Raw genomic sequence first — 19718 nt, 5'->3', positions numbered from 1 at the left:
CAAGTTGTCAGGTTTATATGTGTAAAGATATTCAGACCATTCCATTATTATCATTTTGATGTCTTGAGGGTCTGTATTTATAGACCTGTTTTCTTCTTTATATTGGTCATTTCTGTCTTCTTGCTCTTTTATTTTTTTGTTCACTCTTCCTAGAAGTTTTACAATGTTACTGCTCTTTTTAGTCAACCAGATTTTTCTCTCATTGATTTTTCTCTTTGATTTTTTTTTAATTTAATTAATTTCTACTTTCTACTTTTTCTTTTGCTTATGTTATTGTGTTCTTCTTTGTCTAGTCTTTTATTGTGAGATCATGGACTATTAATTTGAGACTTTTCTTCTTTTCTAATGTACACATTTAGTGCCATTAAAAACTCAGCACTGCTTTAACTGTATCATACAAATTGCATATCAGGTTACTAAGACATGTCTCTTATTTATGTCTTCTAATATTTCTTCCTCTTTGAACATTCATTCACACAGTATGAGACTGTGAAGAAATGCAATTAAAACTTAACAACTAGTTAATATCCACTATTTGATAAACACCAATGCAGTTCTCAGGTTATTTAATAGCACAGCCTCAATTTTCATAGGGTAATTTGAGTTTCTGAAGTCAAGAAAACATTTGTATTAAAAAAATTGTGATAGTTTTTGAAGCTGGGTGAAGGATATATGAGGGGAGGGGTTTACTGAATTTGCTTTTTAAAAGAAAATTTTCAAATTCAAAGAAAGTGATAAGTGGTGCTTGAGGAAAGCTCTAAGGAAGTCTAAGTATAAGCTAAATAAGGAAATGTGAACATTCTAAGCATAGAAAAGTACAAGCACAGAGACCCCGGTAGAAGAGAAGATAGTGAGTACGGAGTCCTAAAAAAGAACCAGTACACCTGGAACAAAGAAAGCAAGAAGGAATATGGTGCAAGATGTGGAAGTGGACCAAGTGAATATATATTATTGAATCTACAAAGAACTAAAACAAATTTACAAGAAAAAAACAACACCATCAAAAAGTGGACGAAGGATATGAACAGACACTTCACAAAAGAAGACATTTATGCAGCCAACAAACATATGAAGAAAAGCTCATCATCACTGGTCATTAGAGAAATGCAAATCAAAACCACATTGAGATACCATCTCACACCAGTTAGAATGGTGATCATTAAAAAATCAGAAGACAACAGATACTGGAGAGGATGTGGAGAAATAGGAACACTTTTGCACTGTTGGTGGGAGTTTAAATTAGTACAATCATTGTGGAAGACAGTGTGGCGATTCCTCAAGGATCTAGAACTAGAAATACCATTTGACCCAGCAATCCCATTACTGGGTATATACCCAAAGGATTATAAAACATTCAGCTATAAAGACACATGCACATGTATGTTTATTGCGGCACTGTTCACGATAGCAAAGACTTGGAACCAACCCAAATGTCCATCAAAGATAGACTGGATAAAGAAAGTGTGGCATATATATACCCTGGAATACTATGCAGCCATAAAAAAGGATGAGTTCATGTCCTTTGCAGGGACATGGGTGAAGCTGGAAACCATCATTCTCAGCAAACTAACACAAGAACAGAAAACGCCACATGTTCTCACTCATAGGTGGGTGTTGAACAATGAGAACACATGGACACAGGAAGGGGAACATCACACACCACAGCCTGTTGTGGGATGGGGAGTCTAGGAGAGGAATAGGACGGGGTGGGGTGATTGGGGAGGGCTAACATTAGGAGAAATACCTAATGTAGATGACAGGGGGATGGGTGTAGCAAACCATCATGGCACATGTATACCTATGTAACAAACATGCACATCTGCACATGGACGCCAGAACTTAAAGTATAATATAATAATATAGATTGAAAGAGTTGGTTTTTAAAATTCACCTAAATGCCATCTACAAGAAATTCACTTTAAAAATTATAGGTAGATTGAAAGTAAAAGAATAGAAGAAGGTGGCCGGGCGCGGTGGCTCAAGCCTGTAATCCCAGCACTTTGGGAGGCCGAGGCGGGTGGATCGCGAGGTCAAGAGATCGAGACCATCCTGGTCAACATGGTGAAACCCCGTCTCTACTAATACAAAAAATTAGCTGGGCATGGTGGCGCGTGCCTGTAATCCCAGCTACTCAGGAGGCTGAGGCAGGAGAATTGCCTGAACCCAGGAGGCGGAGATTGCGGTGAGCCGAGATCGCGCCATTGCGCTCCAGCCTGGGTATCAAGAGCGAAACTCCGTCTCAAAAAAAAAAAAAAAGAATAGAAGAAGGTATACCATGGAACATTGCCATAAAAAAGTAGGATTGGCTATGTTAATATCAGAAAAAGTAGACTTCAGAGCACAGAAAATTATTGGTAACAGAGTGATGTTACGTGTCAGTCTTCTAAGAAGACAGCAATTTTCTAAATGCTTCAGCGTTCCAAGAGATACATCTTATGCAACTGTAGTACAATGTCAGCATCAGGAAGTTCACATTGGCCAACAGGTATATAGTTCTGTGTTATTTGTCGTATGTACAGATTGATGTAACCACAACTACAGTCAAGTAAACAGAACTACTGAGTCACCACAAAGAGCTTTGTCCTGCCCCTTTATATAAAGTCACCCCAACTCCTTTTACTATCCCTTAACTCATGGCAATCACTAACACGGTTATTAGATATGTATTATAGTCTCACAGGTCTCTTTGGCTTTAGTCTGTTTTCTTTGTTCAGATTAGGTAGTTTCTACTCTTCTATATTAAAATTCATGGATTCTTTCCTCTGTCTTCTTCATTCTGTTGTTGAACCCATCCACTGAGTATTTAGTTATTTTTCAACTCTAAAATACCTACTTCATATATCTTCTCTTTCTTTGCTGAAACTTTGTTTTAGAAATGTCTGGAGGCATTGCGCTGTATAAACCCGTAGACTCAAAATCAGGAGTTTTATACTTCAATGACCAGTCAATGGCGTCAGGCCTCCTCACTGTCACTCCTTCCATTTTTAAAATATTGCACATTTCTTCAATTTCAGCAACAGCCTCTTCCAAATGATTTTGGGAAAATAATGCCCGCCATGCTTTTGATAAAATGACCAGTACTTTTCATATGTGTTGGCCTTCACCTCCACGGTGAATGGTGGAACACAGGTGTTTTCTGCTCTGCCCGCTATCACTTCCTCTAAGGGGTCCCATTCGTTGTAAGAAGAGACAGGGCAGTCCTTGGGCAGAGGCTCAGTAGCCTTGTCGTCTGCTGCACAGGAGTTCCGGGAGGAAGCTGTAGCTGCCTGGGTGCTCTGGAAAGTTCACTGCACCCATCCTGTGAAGGTTCCTCCAAGCCGAGACCCGATGTAGTGTACCGCCTCCACGCCGTGTCTCCAGCCGCGCATACACCGCACCCACAGCATCGCCCCGGCCCGGCTGGTCCACGCGCGGAATGTTTCTGGCCCTCGGCCATGTCCCTCCGAGCCTCCCCTAGAGCGCGCTCGGAGCAGGGGGACCCGGACCTGGATCCATACCTGGGCGCGGCAGGAGGCCCGCTAGTCTTTTTTTTTTTTTTTAATCTGAAATATCTTAACTTTGCTAAGTATAGAATTTTAGGTTGATTTTGTTTTTTCTTTCGGTACTTTAAGTGTCACTTCATTGTCTTCCAGACTAAAATTTCTAACAAGAAGTCAGCTTTAATTCTTTTTGTTCTTCTGTACGTCTTTTTTCCGTCTGCATAAAATTTACTTTTTTCAGCACTTTTTGGCAATTTGATCATAATGTACATTTGGTGTGATTTTCTTTATGTTTCTTCTTGGCATTTATTTAGCTTCTTGGATTTGACAGTTTATACACATCACTAAAATTGGAAAATTTTGACCACTGTTTCTTCAACATTTTTTTTCCTTTTTTTCTTCTGGAATGCTGATTACATATATGTTAGACTACACATTTATTTAACCACAGGTCACAGATAACTCTGTTTATTATTTTCCAGTCTCTCTATGTGTTGCCCAGGCTGGTCTTGAACTCCTAGCCTCAGACAATCCTCCTGACTCACCATCTGCATTGCCTCTTGGCTAAAACCTAATTACCATTTTTTATATTTTGTATGGTTTTTTTAGAGGTATGTTATGGAGCAGTAAATCAGTTCCTTTTGCCCTATAATGGCCATATGTGGAAGTTCTCATGAAATCTCTTCCTTGACACCCAAGACATTGGCCATTTTTGAATTTTATGTTATTTAGGTCTGCAGTTTAGGAGTTCAAGGAGATTGATCATTTATGAGAATAAGAAAATGTTTTTTGGCCAGGTGCAGTGGCTCATGCCACCGCACTTTGGGAGGCCAGGGTGAGAGGATTGCTTGAGGCCAGGAGTTCGAGACTAGCCTAGGTAATATAGTAAGACTCTGTCTTTACAAAAAAAAAAAAAAAACTTAAAAAAATTAGCCAGGTGTGGTGGTACACACCTGTAGTCCCAGCTACTCAGGAGGCTGAAGCAGGAGGATTACTTGACCCCAGGAGTCTGAGGCTGCAGTGAGCCATGGTCGCACCGCTGCACTTCAGACTGAGTGACGTAGAGACCCTGTATCTAAAAAAGAAAAGAAAAAGTAAGAAAATAAAATGTTTTTTGTTGTTATTTCCCCAAAGAAGGTCCGGTGAGCACCCTTAATATGCCTAGCTGAATTTGCATAGCTTTTGTGTAGACAAAAGTTGTACCTTTTTCACATTCATAAACAGTAGGACCTATGCAAGTAATGCAATTGATAAATTATTTCCCATTTATAGGATGCTGCTTTACAAAACCAGAACTGATCTTCACGTTGGAGCAAGGAGAAGATCCATGGTTATTAGAGAAAGAGAAAGGATTTCTAAGCAGGACCTCCCCAGGTGAGTTATTGAATTCAATGAGCAGAAGGTTCATTGATTCACTAAGAGGACTCACACAATTCAGCATATAGTCATAATAATGGTTAAAATTTATACAGTGAAAAGATACAAAGAAAAATCAGCAAAGATAAAAGGTACATGGGGCAAAGTTCATAGGAAACAAACAACAAGTTTCTGAGAGTTCATAAAGTTCCCCAAGCACAGTTCCCTAAGCAATGAATTCTGAAAACACACGTGAAATGTTTTCTCCCCAGAATTGGTGCCCAGGGTTTTTATTGTGGGCTAACCATGTAGACACCCTCTGTCTACCAAAATTCCAGATTTCAAGATGGAAAACTGCTGTTCTCTCTCATTTGTACAGAACTAGCATAGTGAGCTCCCCAGCAGTTATGGGAATCTTGTTTCTAGATACCAGCTAAGGGCAAATCTTTGAAGAAAGCCTTTCTAAGAACAGCCGTCTGAGGCCTGATGTATCAACTCCTGTGTACATAAAAGCTATGCAAATCCCTGGCATAATATAGAGTAAGATAAACATATTTGCCATATCAACTAATGTAAGTGGAATAAATTCACCTACTAAGAGAGATTGCTATTAGATTTTGTTAAAGAGGTACATTTAAAAAATAATTTGTTGAGTTCAAAATACGGTTATGAATTGCTAAGGCAATAAACTAAAATAATTCAGTGTTTATTTGCTTTAAATTCCTACTTACATAACATAATCTTGGAATACTTTATCCTATACTTTAGCTCTTCTTTTTATAAACTCAGTAGCTCACTAACACTAAAGTTAAATTCAGGTCAAAAAGCAGAGAAGAGAAACAACATTTTGATAATGCTAAAGTAGACAGTTTTAAAAGGATATTTTTAAAGTAGACAATTTTAAAATATATTTAAGTGTTTTGAATATTTGTGCACTAAATTATCAGGTTTCATAAAACAAAAAACTGCAAGTGTTCTGAGGAAACAAGGAAACATATTAGGTAGCATAGACTTTAATTTACCTCTTTGATTTCATACCAGAGCCAGTGGATCACAGCTAAGATCCTAGACTAGTGCTCAGCAAACGAGGACAAAGGTGAGATTCTACCTGCTGCCTATTTTCGTCAGGAAAGATTTATCTAGAACACAGCCATAGCTATTCATTTATGTGCTCATGTTACAAGGCAGAATTGAGTAGTTGCAACAGAGACCACATGATCAGTGCAGTGGGAAGCATTTACTCTCTGGCCCTTCATGGAAATATTTTACTGACTCCTGCGCTAGAAGTTATAAATAACACATTTTTAAAACATGATTCTGATATGTCTTTCAAAACTCTACTCCGGAAACAAAGAATAACCCTCTTTAAAATGACCATGGGACATTAACAATATATAAAAATATTTCATGCAAATATCAATAAATTCCACAAAGTAAAAATATTATTGTCCAGTAAAACTATAAATTGCAAACAATATGAGAAGAATTAAAGTATCTCTATCTTAAAATCAATACGGAATCTATCTATCTATATATCTTTAAAAACATATTTAATCAAAGAGTAAATGAAAATCAAAATTGTCCAATATCCAGAAAATTTCAAAGGTAAAAAATATGCATATTAGAACCTTTGGGATATAGATAAAGCAGTGCTTAGAAAAAACTTTTAGTCGGCCGGGCGTTGTGGCTCATGCCTATAATCCACGCACTTTGGGAGGCCGAGGTGGGTGGATCACCGGAGGTCGGGAGTTCGAGACCAGCCTGGCCAACATGGTGAAAACCGTGTCGAGAGAGAGAGACAAAGATTTTAGTCTTATATACTTGTTTTTAAAAGTGAGAAAGTTTAAGATGTAATAAAAATAAGACTACAGTAGTATAAATTTTAAAGCCAAAAGTGGTTCTTGGAATAAAAATAATTGATTAAAATAGATAATCTCAACTAGAAAAAGGTGGAAAGCACTATTACTCATTTAAAGTTTTGATTTAAATTCCTTCTTCTGTGGTACAGTTTGGAATACTTTCGTGTATGCTTTATATCTTCTTTCTGTAAAATTACAATCTTTGATAGATGTATTAAAACAAAGTGAAACACTGTGCAAGAGATCACACAGTTATTGAATGAGCTCCATTCCCACCTGGATTATAATCCACTAAAAAGAATGGTTCTCTGCTTTGCTCTTCCATATATTGAGTCCATGCAATATAACATTAAGTATTTTTAATAATATTGCATATTAACTTCAAAGCCACTTGGTAGAGGTATTTCAGATTGATTCATTCAAACAACATTATCCCTAAATGCAAACACGCAAGTCAAATTTCTGAGACTTTTGAATAATCAAGTGTAGGTTAGCATTGGGTCTGAGCACTTGTGTAGGAGAGAGGAGGTAATTTTGAGGCACACTGCTTTTTAAGAGTCACTGACTTCATTTATATTACAGAATATAAAGTATATCAGAATGAAGCTTGTATTTTGGAAAAGAGAACAAAGCTGCTTAAAATAATTTTGCTATTGATTAAAAAGTGAACTATTTTACATACAATCAAGAAAGAGAAAATGCCATTTAACTGTGCAGATGCTGTAAGTTTTAAAATGCTTCCTAATTTGAATCATGGTAACTTGCTTAAAAAATCATGTCAGATATATGAGTACTATCCATATATCCCTTGTTAAAATGAATAATATAGACAGTAATTACTTTCAGATTTTAAATAAATGTTCCTTACGTTTGTGGGAAGACACAAGAAGCCTTATTTGTGCATGTAGTTTGGGAAATGCTTTGCATTGCCTGAAGGGCATCTAGAGTCTACATAGGTCTAAGGCTAAAAAGCAGAGTGGTTCAGGGAAAGAATATAAGATTATTGCTGAAAATAATCTTATTATTATTTTAGAAAAATAGAGAAAAACTATTTGCTGATGATATCCTGTCAAGCCTAGAGCAGAAAAGACTGTGAGCTATTGCAATGAGAGCTAGAACATGTAATAAGCCTGAGGTTAGTGTAAAATCTCCTTTTCTTGAATATCACTCAGGGTACTAGGGCAGTGTATTTAAGGCCTTGGAATATTTTTAGCACAGGGCTGACATTTTTGCATGGAATGTGGGTAGCAGTAAGACAACAGCAGTCAAATATACACAATAAATTTATGATAAATAAATATAAAGAATACTTGTAAAGTTTCTAACCCCAGGTTAAAATATATGATCCTTAAGGTTCTCACAGTCAGTAAAAACTAGCAATGTTAAAAAGTAGATGGAAAGGAGAATTAAGGATTAGACAAAAACAAGACTTGTTTGGGGGAAATGAGTGAGCAAACTGAAAAGACAAAAGTTAAGATTTGAGGATCTAAAAAGATTCACTATTGGCTGGGTAAGGTGGCTCACGCCTGTAATCCTAGCATTTTGGGAGGCCGAGACTGGCAGATCACCTAAGGTCAGGAGTTTGAGACCAACCTGGCCAACATGGCAAAACCCTGTCTCTACTAAAAATATAAAAATTAGCTGGGCATGGTGGTACATGCCTGTAATCCCAGCTACTCAGGAGGCTGAGACAGGAGAATTGCTTGAGCCCAGAAGGCAGAGGTTGCAGTGAGCCGAGATCACACAACTCTACTCCTGGGAGTAGAGTGGGAGACAGAAAGACAAAAAACAAAAAGAATTCAGTATTGAACAACCCTGATAGAATAAACGAAGTCACCAGAGCTAGGGCAGAGCAGTGAATCCAATTTAGGTAGAAAAATGACTTTAATTCCCATCTATTTTATGTTTCCACTTACACATTTGTGTTCCTTTGATGATACTACAGACAGAATTAAAATGTGGTCTATAGTACTATTTCTTTTAACATGAGGAAATTGGTGCCATTATAAATTGATTTTGTGTTGATGTGTAGAATGGAAATGGAGCTCCAATGGACTATTATAGGCTAATGATTATCCTACCATTGCAATTTATATTTCTTTAAGAATCTAGACTAGTGTTACTCCCTAAGGCAAACCCTGTCTCAGATAAAACCACTAATCCATTGATTTTTGTTGTTACTATCTACTTCATGTTGATAATCCTTTTTTTATTCATCCCATTCTCTGATTTGCCTGTTCCCAGGATCCAGTGCTCTTACATATACACCATTTTTAGTCATTTCATTCTTCTCTATTCAATTTTGAAATTCTGTTTTAAGATGCCAAATACATATGTATATTTGTTTCCGATTGCTTTTTCTACTACAAAAAGAAATTTTAAACTAAAAAGGGAATACAGGGAATGTGTACTTGAAATTACTTTATTGCTGGGAGACTGAGCCAGAAACTAAGGAATCAAATACATAATAGGGCACATATATAGATGTATATTCCATTCCATAAAAAATGTGTTAAATATCATAAAGTTTGTTTAATTTTATCATTTTTAGAAGACTCCCAACCTGATGAAATCTCAGAGAAGAGTCAAGAAAATCAAGGCAAACATTTGTGGCAAGTTTTATTCACCAATAAATTATTGACTGCAGAGCAAGAAATTTCAGGAAAACCACATAGTAAGAACATAAACATTTTTCCTGCCAGAATGATGCCTTGTAAATGTGACACTGCGGGGTTTGCTTACCAGAGTCTGAGCCCATTGGCCCCACACTGTCAATATTCAAAAGAAAAGGCTCATGAGCATAATGTATGTGACAAATGGCTCATCAATATTAAGGATGGCAGAACTAACACTCAAGAGAAATCTTTCACTTACAGTAAAATTGTGAAAACCCTCAGTCATAAGGAGAAAGTTATTCAACATCAGATAATTCAGACTTTGGGGAAAGATTTTGAATATAATGAAAGTAGAAAAGCTTTTCTTGAAAAGGCTGCCCTTGTTACATCTAATAGTACCCACCATAAAGGAAAATCTTACAACTTCAATAAATTTGGGGAAAACAAATATGAGAAATCAACCTTTATTATTCCTCAGAACATTCATCAAGAGAAGAGTCACTGTGAGTTTAAAGATACTGGAAATTGTTTCTGTAGGATCACTCACAAAACTGATACAGAAGGGAAATCTTTCAGCCCAAAGTCACACATTAGAGAACATCATAGAATTCATATAGGGATGAAACCCTTTGAATATGGAAAAAGTTTCAACCATAATTCAGCCCTCCCAGTGCATCAGAGAACTCATGCAACAGATAAATCATCTGATTATAACACATGTACAGAGACATTCAGCTACCAGTCAACTTTCAGTGTACATCAGAAAGCTCACATAAGGGCAAAACCCTATGAGTGTAATGAATGTGGAAAATCCTGCTCTATGAATTCACGCTTGACTTGGCCTCAGAAAAGTCACACAGGGGAGAAACCCTATGAATGTCATGAATGCGGGAAAGCCTTCAGTGAGAAGTCACGCCTAAGAAAACATCAGAGAATTCACACAGGAGAGAAACCATATAAATGTGATGGATGTGAGAAAGCTTTCAGTGCAAAGTCAGGCCTAAGAATACACCAGAGAACCCACACAGGAGAGAAACCATTCGAATGTAATGAATGTGGGAAGTCTTTTAACTATAAGTCAATCCTCATAGTACATCAGAGAACTCACACAGGGGAGAAACCTTTTGAATGTAGTGAATGTGGGAAATCTTTCAGCCATATGTCAGGCCTAAGGAATCATCGAAGAACTCACACAGGGGAAAGACCATATAAATGTGATGAATGTGGGAAAGCTTTCAAACTGAAATCAGGCCTAAGAAAACATCATAGAACACACACAGGGGAGAAGCCCTACAAATGTAATCAGTGTGGAAAAGCTTTTGGTCAGAAATCACAACTCAGAGGACATCATAGAATTCACACAGGGGAAAAACCCTATAAATGTAATCATTGTGGGGAAGCTTTCAGTCAAAAATCAAACCTTAGAGTCCATCACAGAACTCATACTGGGGAGAAACCTTATAAATGTGAGGAATGTGGGAAAACTTTCAGGCAGAAATCAAATCTCAGAGGGCATCAGAGAACTCACACTGGGGAGAAGCCCTATGAATGTAATGAATGTGGAAAAGCTTTCAGTGAGAAGTCAGTCCTAAGAAAACATCAGCGAACTCACACTGGGGAGAAACCATATAATTGTAATCAGTGTGGGGAAGCTTTCAGTCAGAAATCAAATCTCAGAGTACATCAAAGAACTCACACAGGGGAGAAACCCTATAAGTGTGATAAATGCGGGAAAACTTTCAGTCAAAAATCAAGCCTTAGAGAACATCAGAAAGCCCACTCAGGGGATTAAACATGTGCATATAAAGAATATGAAAAAGCTCTGAGCTGGAAATCAAACCTCACAATACATAAATGAACCCACAGGAGAGAACTGTTAATGTAGTGAGCATTGTACGTTCCTCTACAATTTCAGCCTCCACCAAACATCAAAGAACTTAGGAGATAAATTGTTGAAATGTATTTTACATGGAAATTCTTTCAGCCAGAGCACAATCTTCCATGGATATTAGAGAGCTCACCCAGCAAAGAAACCCTATAAAGATAATGAATATGGAAAATACTTTTGTGAACTCATTCCTCAGAAAACTCATGCTGCAGAAAAGCTCTGAGAAAGTAATAAAAATGTGAAAACTTTGTGCCAACGGTCAAACTCATTCATAATCAAAGAAGTCACACAATGAGAAAAGCTAGAATATAATAAGTGTGTGATAAACTTTAGCCGGAAGTCAGTACAGCAGAGACCTCATAGTATATTAAGCAAGAAACGAAGATAATGGATGTGGGAAATTATTCTTCCATGTCAACCCTCATTTTAACTTACACAGAGGTAATCCCTATATAATAATTATTGAAATGTTTACTAGTAATCATTTTCACTTCTCCCTCATGCCACACCTGGCCTAAATGCTCAACCACTCTATCATCTAAATGGGGTCATATTGTTACCCTCTAGCTAGTGGAATATGGGGGTCAATTACAGACAGGTCTTACATACATCAGTCAAATTGTCAATATTTTCTTCTATCCCTCATTAGAATGAAATAGAGGAAAACCTTGGGACTCAGGCTGTGACGATGGAAAACAAGATTGTAGGAATCAAGGTCAGAGAAGGACCCTGTGGCATGGAGTTTTCTCCTCCAAGTACACAGTTGGACTTTTTGCAGTGAGGAAATAAATTTGTTCCCTCCTGAGCTTCTGAAGGTTTGGGTATACTTGATACTGACAGAAACTCAACAACACTCACGTAATAAAACATCTAAGTATGATTTTTCAGGATATCTGAACTCAGTGTATGTCAGAAAAGTCACATAGGATAAACCTCTGACAGCATCCTGAATGACCATAGCTTCTATCTCCAAGTCTTCCACATCAGTCAGGTAATATCAGACGAAATCTGACATTTTAACAAATGGAGGAAATTCTTCACACACACAGACACACAGTCACACATACATTCCCAAAATCCCATTAAATATTTGATAATTTAGTTTTGAATGTGTAAAGGTTTTCAAAAATTATCGTATTTTATATCAGAGCTTGTTACAAGGGGAAAATCTATCAGTTTGAGAAAGGTAAGTGATAGCCTTTATCTAGATATTGCTATATGAGAACTGTTGTTTCATATATAATATCAAAACCTTTAATGAAGTAACATATTGATAGACATTCACTATCATAAAAAGCCTAAAATGAACAAGAAATAAACTGCATAAACTGAAAAGCAGCGTCGCAAATATGTGAATATTTTGCGAGTTATTGATTGTTTGTATATGTGCATGCTACTTACCAGGTATTTGTTTTATGTATCTTAGAACTCAACATTACTGTAAGAGAATTGTGTTCTTCTTGCTTTATAACTACTCTGACATCAGCTACAATTTGCCACATGAGTATTAATAACAGACCTTTTACAGAAAATATCTGATATCACATTCCCTTTCTCCTGCTGCCTTCTAACATGTCTGTCTAGTAAAGGCCATTGTTACTAAACTGCCTCTTTTCAAAGAAGCCAGTGTCACCAATACATTTCTCTCTTTCTCTCTCTCTCTCTCTCTCTCCCCCCCTCCCCCTCTCTCTCTCCCTCTGTGTGTGTGTGTCTCACACACAAATATATAAGGAAATTACATATATATGCATATATATATATAATTTGTATCACTGATTCTTTCCTAGCAGTGTTGAGTGTAATAATGGACCCTTGGAAGGCATTCTTCATTTATGGTGCTTTGTTTTTCATTTTTAGCACTTAAATTTTATTATAGTTTTTACCTCTTTGCCACAGTTATCTGATAATGCATGTTGTCTAGTTTTCCCACTGGAGTCACTTTATATGGCATTTGGCATTCTTTCTCTCAGTTAAACAACTGCTTGGATCTTCGTTTCTCTCTACGACCACCTAGTTTTCAAGATAGTTTTTTTTTTGCTCTGTGACCTCAGATACCTGGTGTATTGAAGAAAAGTTAAAGTCTTCCCAACTGTCTTCTTGGTTTATGGATAGAAGCAGTGCTCTTTCCTGCTCTCTATTTCTCTGAGTTATAACTGAACATCATCAGTTGTTTTTTGACAAATGTTCCAGGGTAATTTGCTGGGAAAATGATTATTATTTTCAAAAATGATGCTAAGATAATTGTATTAGACCATTCTCACACTGGTATGAAGAAATACCCGAGACTGAGTAATTTGTAAAGAGATTTAATTGACTCACAGTTCCACATGGCTGAGGAGGCCTCAGGAGACTTACAGTCGGCACAAGGCAAAAGAGAAGCAGGCACCTTTTTTGCAGGGCAGCAGGATGGAGTGAGTGCAAGCAGGGGAAATGCCAGATGCCATAAAACCATCAGATCTGATGAGACTCACTATCACAAGAACAGCATGGGGAAACCTGCCCCCATGATACAGTTACCTCTAGCTGGTCCCACCCTTGACATGCAGGGATTATAGGGATTACAATTCAAGATGGGATTTTGGTGGAGACACAGCCAAACTGTATCAATAATGATACTTATATATTGTAAATGCAACTTGATCTTTACGCCATAATTTAAGACTTATTCAAAATAAATCACAGATCCAAACAAAATCACCTAAAGTTCAAAATTTATGTAAGAAAACAAAAGAAACTGACTGGGTATGGTGGCTCACCTGTGTAATCCCAGCACTTCAGGAGGCCAAAGCAGGAGGATTGTTTGAAGCCAGGAGTTCAAGGTCATCCTGGACAATATAATGAGACCTCATCTCTACAAAAAATAATGAAGCATAGTGACACATACCTGTAGTCCTAGTCCTAGCTTCTTGGGAGGCTGAGGTGGGAGGATTGCTTGTGCCCAGGACTTTGAGGCTGTGGTGAGCTATGATCATGCCACTGTACTCCAGCCTGGGCAACTGAGCAAGATTCTGTCTCTTAAAGGAAAAATAAAGAATGTTTATAATACAGACAATGCAGTTATAATGGGCCAAAAAAGGAAAATGTTAAAATAGATATTTCACTAAAGATATATAGTTGGCAAATAAATACTAGAAACAATGTCCAAAGCTTTGGTCAGCAAGAAAGTGCATGTTTGTGTGATAGCAATACACATCCACTTCATAGTTTCTTGTAAAGATAACAATACCTTACTGACAACCAGCAATTTTCATTCTAGGCATTTACCCCAGAGAACACAAAGAATTATATGCAAATGTTCATAGAATCTTTACTCAACCCCAAATTGTAAATAATTAGAATATCAACAGAAAAGTATATAAACAGTAATATTACTGTCTAATGGAATACAGCAATACAAAGAAGGAGCTCCTAATGCATGCAGCAACACTGATAAATCTTAAGATTGTGCTGAGCAAAAGAAGCCAGGCACAAGAGGGTAGACTGTATTCTATCCTATTTATATAAAATCCTAGGGAAAGACATCTAATCTAGAGGGATAGAAAGAAAGTAGACCATTCATTGCCTAAGGCTGGGAGCAGTGGGGTGTGAGGATCCACTGGTGAGAGGAAGAAAGGAATTTTTTATGATGGAATGTTCCATATATAAATGGTGATGTTTACAAAGCTGTATAAATTTTTAGAACCCATCAAAATATACTAAAAATTTGTATACATTGCATAAAGTACACTTCTATACAGTTAACTCTTAAAATAATAAAAGTGAGTTTAGGGTCCCCTGTATGTTATGAGACCTAGTAGATTCTCAGTTTACTAAATGGCTTATTGACATCAGTGCTTGAGTGTTCATTCCCTTTCTTCCCATATGACTGTGACCTGGGAGAGTCAGTTCTCCTTTAATATGTCTCAGTTTCCTCATCACCATAATGCAGGTAATTACCTATAATCCTTTTTGACGGAATTTTCTGAGTTAATCTGTGTCAGTTCCTTAATAAGTGAGCAATAGGTAATTATTGGCATTAAATATTTTACCAGTATTATTTAAAAAAACAACAACAAAAAACAAAATAAATGCCTACGTTCCTTAAAAGGGCCTAAAGAAAGATAACTCATAAAACACAAAGATAAATTAGGCCAAAAGGAGATTCCGCCATGATGTGGTGGGGGTGTTGGAGTTCCTCATACTATAGTAGCATCCATTTTTCTTAAACTCTCTGATGAGATCGTTTCTGAAAAATTTAAAATCTCAAGACTTTTATTCTCCTGTCAACTGGCTAACATGACTTAGCCCAGTTTATAACTGTTGAGTTCCCAAAAAATTGCTTTTCCACAAAAAGTTCCTGCATGACTTCATGCATCTCCAGCTTCTCTCTGCTAGAAGTCTGAAGAATCCAGAACTAAGCTGGAGTACTGTCAACCTTGGGTTTTTTGTTATACTCCCAGATAGAAGTTACACACCAGATGTATAGTTCCTTCACAAATAAAATTGCCAAAAAATCTAATCTTCATAGACAGTGATTATCAACTTTTGTGAATTTTGTTTTGGTGTTTTTTATTATAATAGAACAATTGAATCTCAAATTATCACAGATTTTATTTTTTAAAAGTGCATTACTGATACTTTGGTAATCCCTAATATTAGAAAATATCTGTTATACTCATTTTACATGAAACTTTTATATACACATGCATATGCTTTTATATACACATGCACATACTAAAAGCATTAGGCATATTTGTAAATTAAATATTCTAAAGAATCTAAAAAATGCACACACATACACATATTCAGTTATATTCAATCTGTATAAAGTCACAATCTTTGTTCAGTAGAAATTTCCATTTTGTTAGGATATCAAGGATAATAAAAATTTAAAACCAGTGAAAAGACAAATAATTCAAGAAATCTGAAACCCAAACAATGAAAAATACTTTTGCTGCAAGTGATAACTAACTTGCTCCTTGAAGCAATCAAACCAACTCTAAGAGCTATTAGATAATTATGACTTACAATTTTGATTTTGCACATATTTGGTAGCACTGTAATGAGTCACAGTTACGATGTAACTTTATTCCAGTGCATAAAATGTTGAAACATCTTTATAAACAATTGATAAAAGGTAAAGATCTCCTACCCTATGGGTTTTACTTGGGTTTTCCCCAAGAGGCTAAATGAGATAATCATGAATATTTTGCAAAAACAAGATATACTGATACATATTTTTAAATAAAGAGTTAGATGCTTTGAATTACCCATTTGAAAGCAGAAGTTCAGCGTTTCATATGACTTCAAGTTTCATGTGTTTATCTGTCCTGTGTAGCTGCCACATTTCAATTGAGACATATGGGAAGTTTTCGACTGGGCACTTAGCCCTAACAGCTTACTATTTTAGAGAAATTCAATTACGGTATTAGTAACCTAGCACTGGTGTTACTTGAATGACTGGCACAAAGATATTGCATTTTACAAAATGAATACTTAATAATTTTTATTTTATAAAGATAAAAAGATGTATCTCAACAGTGATAATTTGCATTATAATAAATGTTGTCCTTAGAGATGGGTGAGATGAAGTAGAAACTACATAATTTTATACTTATTTAAATAAAAACAAGTAACTGATGGATTTTAAAATAAATTGTTGCCTAAAGTTTGTCTTATCTCCAAAATGTACTTTGAAGAAATTGGACTAATAACAAGGACTAAGAGCAAAATACCCAGATCTAGGAATGCAGAACAAAGAATCTATTTATTTTATTTTTAAAGAAAGCTAGATATAAATAGGCAGAAACCACTGGTATGATCAGCATGGAACAGAATTTTAATTTCCTTTTGTAAAGCTACTACTTGGAAAGAGAATTTTGCCCGTGGTGAGTGATTATAGCCAGATGTAATCTGTCAAAATAAAAAGAAACATGACAACAAATAAGGCGTAAATACAACTCAACGATGGTGGGATTTTTTTGTACTAGATTGAGTAAGGAAACTTGGTATGAAAAATATATATATAATCTCAGACCTCAAAAGTACTGTTTTCTGGCATGGGATTTTACACAGTTAGGAATATACGTGCACCTAGTCTTCTATTTTCTTAGATTGTGAATACCTTAAATACAGAGCTGTGCTTTAATCATTCTTAGGATCTCAGAACTTTATGATACTTTATATCCAGGCATTAGAAGGTATGAAAAACATGTTTGTCCTTAAATTATCAACCAATCTAGGTGTTATGACTTTGAATGTAATAAACTGTCCATATAGTATTAAATACTCATCTGTTTAAGCACTTGGAGTTTTTGACTGGGGGTTATCAACTATAATTTGTTGAACATCCATTTATTATTGACACATTTTTTATTAACTCGAACAATGAGCACTTCTTAGGAGGGTGTTGACCTGGATCCTAGAAAAGAGAGGTTTACAAAACATACATAAAACTCACATAGAGCTTATGTTTTTGTAGAGCAATTTCAAAAAATTAATTACTTCCAATAAGAAGTGCTAAGATGACAAAAGCAGGATGAATGATAAAATTTGATGCAGTGGAGGATGCTTAAGAAAGATTATTAGAGAAAACCTCTCTGATGACATGACATTGGAACAGAGGTCTGAATGAAGTGGAGAAGCAAGCTACCTGAATATCTTTTCTTCGAAATCATTACAAGCAGAAATAACATTAAGAACAAATACTGTGGAGTGAGATTAAGTTTGGCAGTTTACTTCTGTGCTGTCTATTCCGTTTCATTGTTAAATATATGCCTATCTTCACATCCAAACTCACTGTCTAGGTAACCATTCATAAAACAACTCCTCTTTACATATTACAGTACATATTTAACATAAAGCTGGCTATTTTTATTCCTATTTACTCAAAATCTTATTGTACCTGTAAACATATCTAATACTTTCTGCTACATTAGTTGTTCATTCGATTATATAATTTATTATCCTGCAGGTAACTTAAAAACATGTTTAATCATTAAGTTATCAATAGTTTCTAGGATGGCACCTGGTACAAGGTAAATATTTAATAAATGCTTATTATTAACAAATTTATTGAATTTAATTCAATAAATTGTAAAAAAACAGAAAGCCTGGTGGGTAGTTATCTATTTGGTGTTAAACAATATGTTTGGCTTTAGATTTATAAAATTATAAAAAATTTAAATTTAAATTAAATAGTATTTTTCTATATAAAAATTAGAAAATTATACCATGTAATAACAGGCAAATATTTAAAAAATTACTTTTCGTGAACCTTTCTATAATATCTACATGAAAAGAAAATGAATCTGCCATTATAGAAGTTAATAAATGAAGTCACAAATCTAAGATTGTACTACAAAATAACTGATGACGTCAGTAAGCAATAGAAATGTGCTTTTGCATCTGGAAGGCACCAGAACTAAATCAAGAGGAAAATAACTCAGTAATCAACTAAAAACTATCATATTCAAGTTCTGATAGACAAATTTGCCATAGAATTATGCAGGAAATCCATAAAATATTCCATTATTTTATACTTAGCATAGCAAAAAAAGAAAACTATTTTCTACTTCATCTTTTTTTTTTTTTTGAGACAGATTCTCACTCTGTAACCCAGGCTGGAGGGAAGTGGTGTGATCTCAGCTCACTGCAACCTCCACCTCCGGGATTCAACCAATTCTCCTGCCTCAGCCTCCTGAGTAGCTAGAACTACAGGCACGTGTACCCATGCCATGCTAATTTTAGCATTTTTAATAGAGACAGTGTTTCACCATATTGGCCAGGCTGGTCTCTAAATCCTGACCTCAGTTGATCCGCCCACCTCGGCCTCCCAAAGTGTTGGGATTACAGGCATGAGCCACCGTGCCCAGCCACAATTTTCCTGTTTTAAATTGAAAACTTTTATTAGTACTATAGCATTTTTAATATGTAAATATTTATTTTATTTTAAAAAAAAATACCTACCTCTTGTTTCCAGGCGAGGAGAAGCAGTTACACCACTGAGAGTGTATTAGGCTAGAGCCCAAGCCTACTGAGAATCTGCATTATAACATGTGATTCACATGCTGCCTAATGTGTGAGAAGCAGTTACCTAATATAAAGTCTAATGCTTAGTATATGCTAAAGAAATGTAATTTTGCTTCCTCTTCCTACGTCCCTACTTGATCTTTGTAGCCTCCAGATTTGGAGGAATATTAGGTCTTGCGCCTTCCTCCTCCACAGTCTCACTACTTGTGTGAAACAATGAAGTAAATCTAAGACTGAGTTTCGCCACATAAACAGACCTTTTCCAGCAATTGAAGAAAAGAATCGGGCCGGGCGCGGTGGCTCACGCCTGAATCCCAGCACTTTGGGAGGCCGAGGCGGGTGGATCACGAGGTCAAGAGATCGAGACCATCCTGGTCAACATGGTGAAACCCCGTCTCTACTAAAAATACAAAAAATTAGCTGGGCACGGTGGCGCGTGCCTGTAATCCCAGCTACTCAGGAGGCTGAGGCAGGAGAATTGCCTGAACCCAGGAGGCGGAGGTTGCGGTGA

The 19718-nt window shown here is 36.2% G+C and overlaps 1 protein-coding gene and 1 long non-coding RNA gene across 6 annotated transcripts in view; one reads left to right on the top strand and one right to left on the bottom strand.

Moving 5' to 3' along the window:
• ZNF782 (zinc finger protein 782) overlaps positions 1–19718 on the top strand; it is a 38933-nt gene that overhangs the window by 14245 nt on the left and 4970 nt on the right. For 2 of the 5 annotated variants that reach the window (XM_012461927.3, XM_012461926.3), the window contains 2 exons: positions 4752–4853; positions 9246–18739. In XM_012461927.3, coding sequence (XP_012317350.3) covers positions 4752–4853; positions 9246–11101 — 1958 coding nt within the window. In that variant the 3' untranslated portion in view covers positions 11102–18739. Of the gene's footprint in view, positions 1–4751; positions 4854–9221; positions 18740–19718 lie in introns of those variants that run through there. The other 3 variants (XR_001108886.3, XR_010337008.1, XM_012461925.3) reach the window with 3 other exon arrangements.
• Positions 550–19582, bottom strand: LOC135268675 (uncharacterized). The gene is made up of 2 exons (XR_010337011.1): positions 14082–19582; positions 550–4554 (listed from the first exon to the last, which is right to left on the bottom strand). It is a non-coding gene; the product is annotated as an uncharacterized LOC135268675 (long non-coding RNA).

The sequence above is a fragment of the Aotus nancymaae genome, unplaced genomic scaffold (assembly GCF_030222135.1).
Source record: "Aotus nancymaae isolate 86718 unplaced genomic scaffold, 86718_ANA_hifiasm-v0.15.2.pri h1tg000041l, whole genome shotgun sequence".
Lineage (NCBI taxonomy): Eukaryota > Metazoa > Chordata > Mammalia > Primates > Aotidae > Aotus > Aotus nancymaae.
The sequence above is the reverse complement of the archived record's forward strand: the minus strand, read 5'-3'. Positions and strand labels throughout refer to the sequence as shown.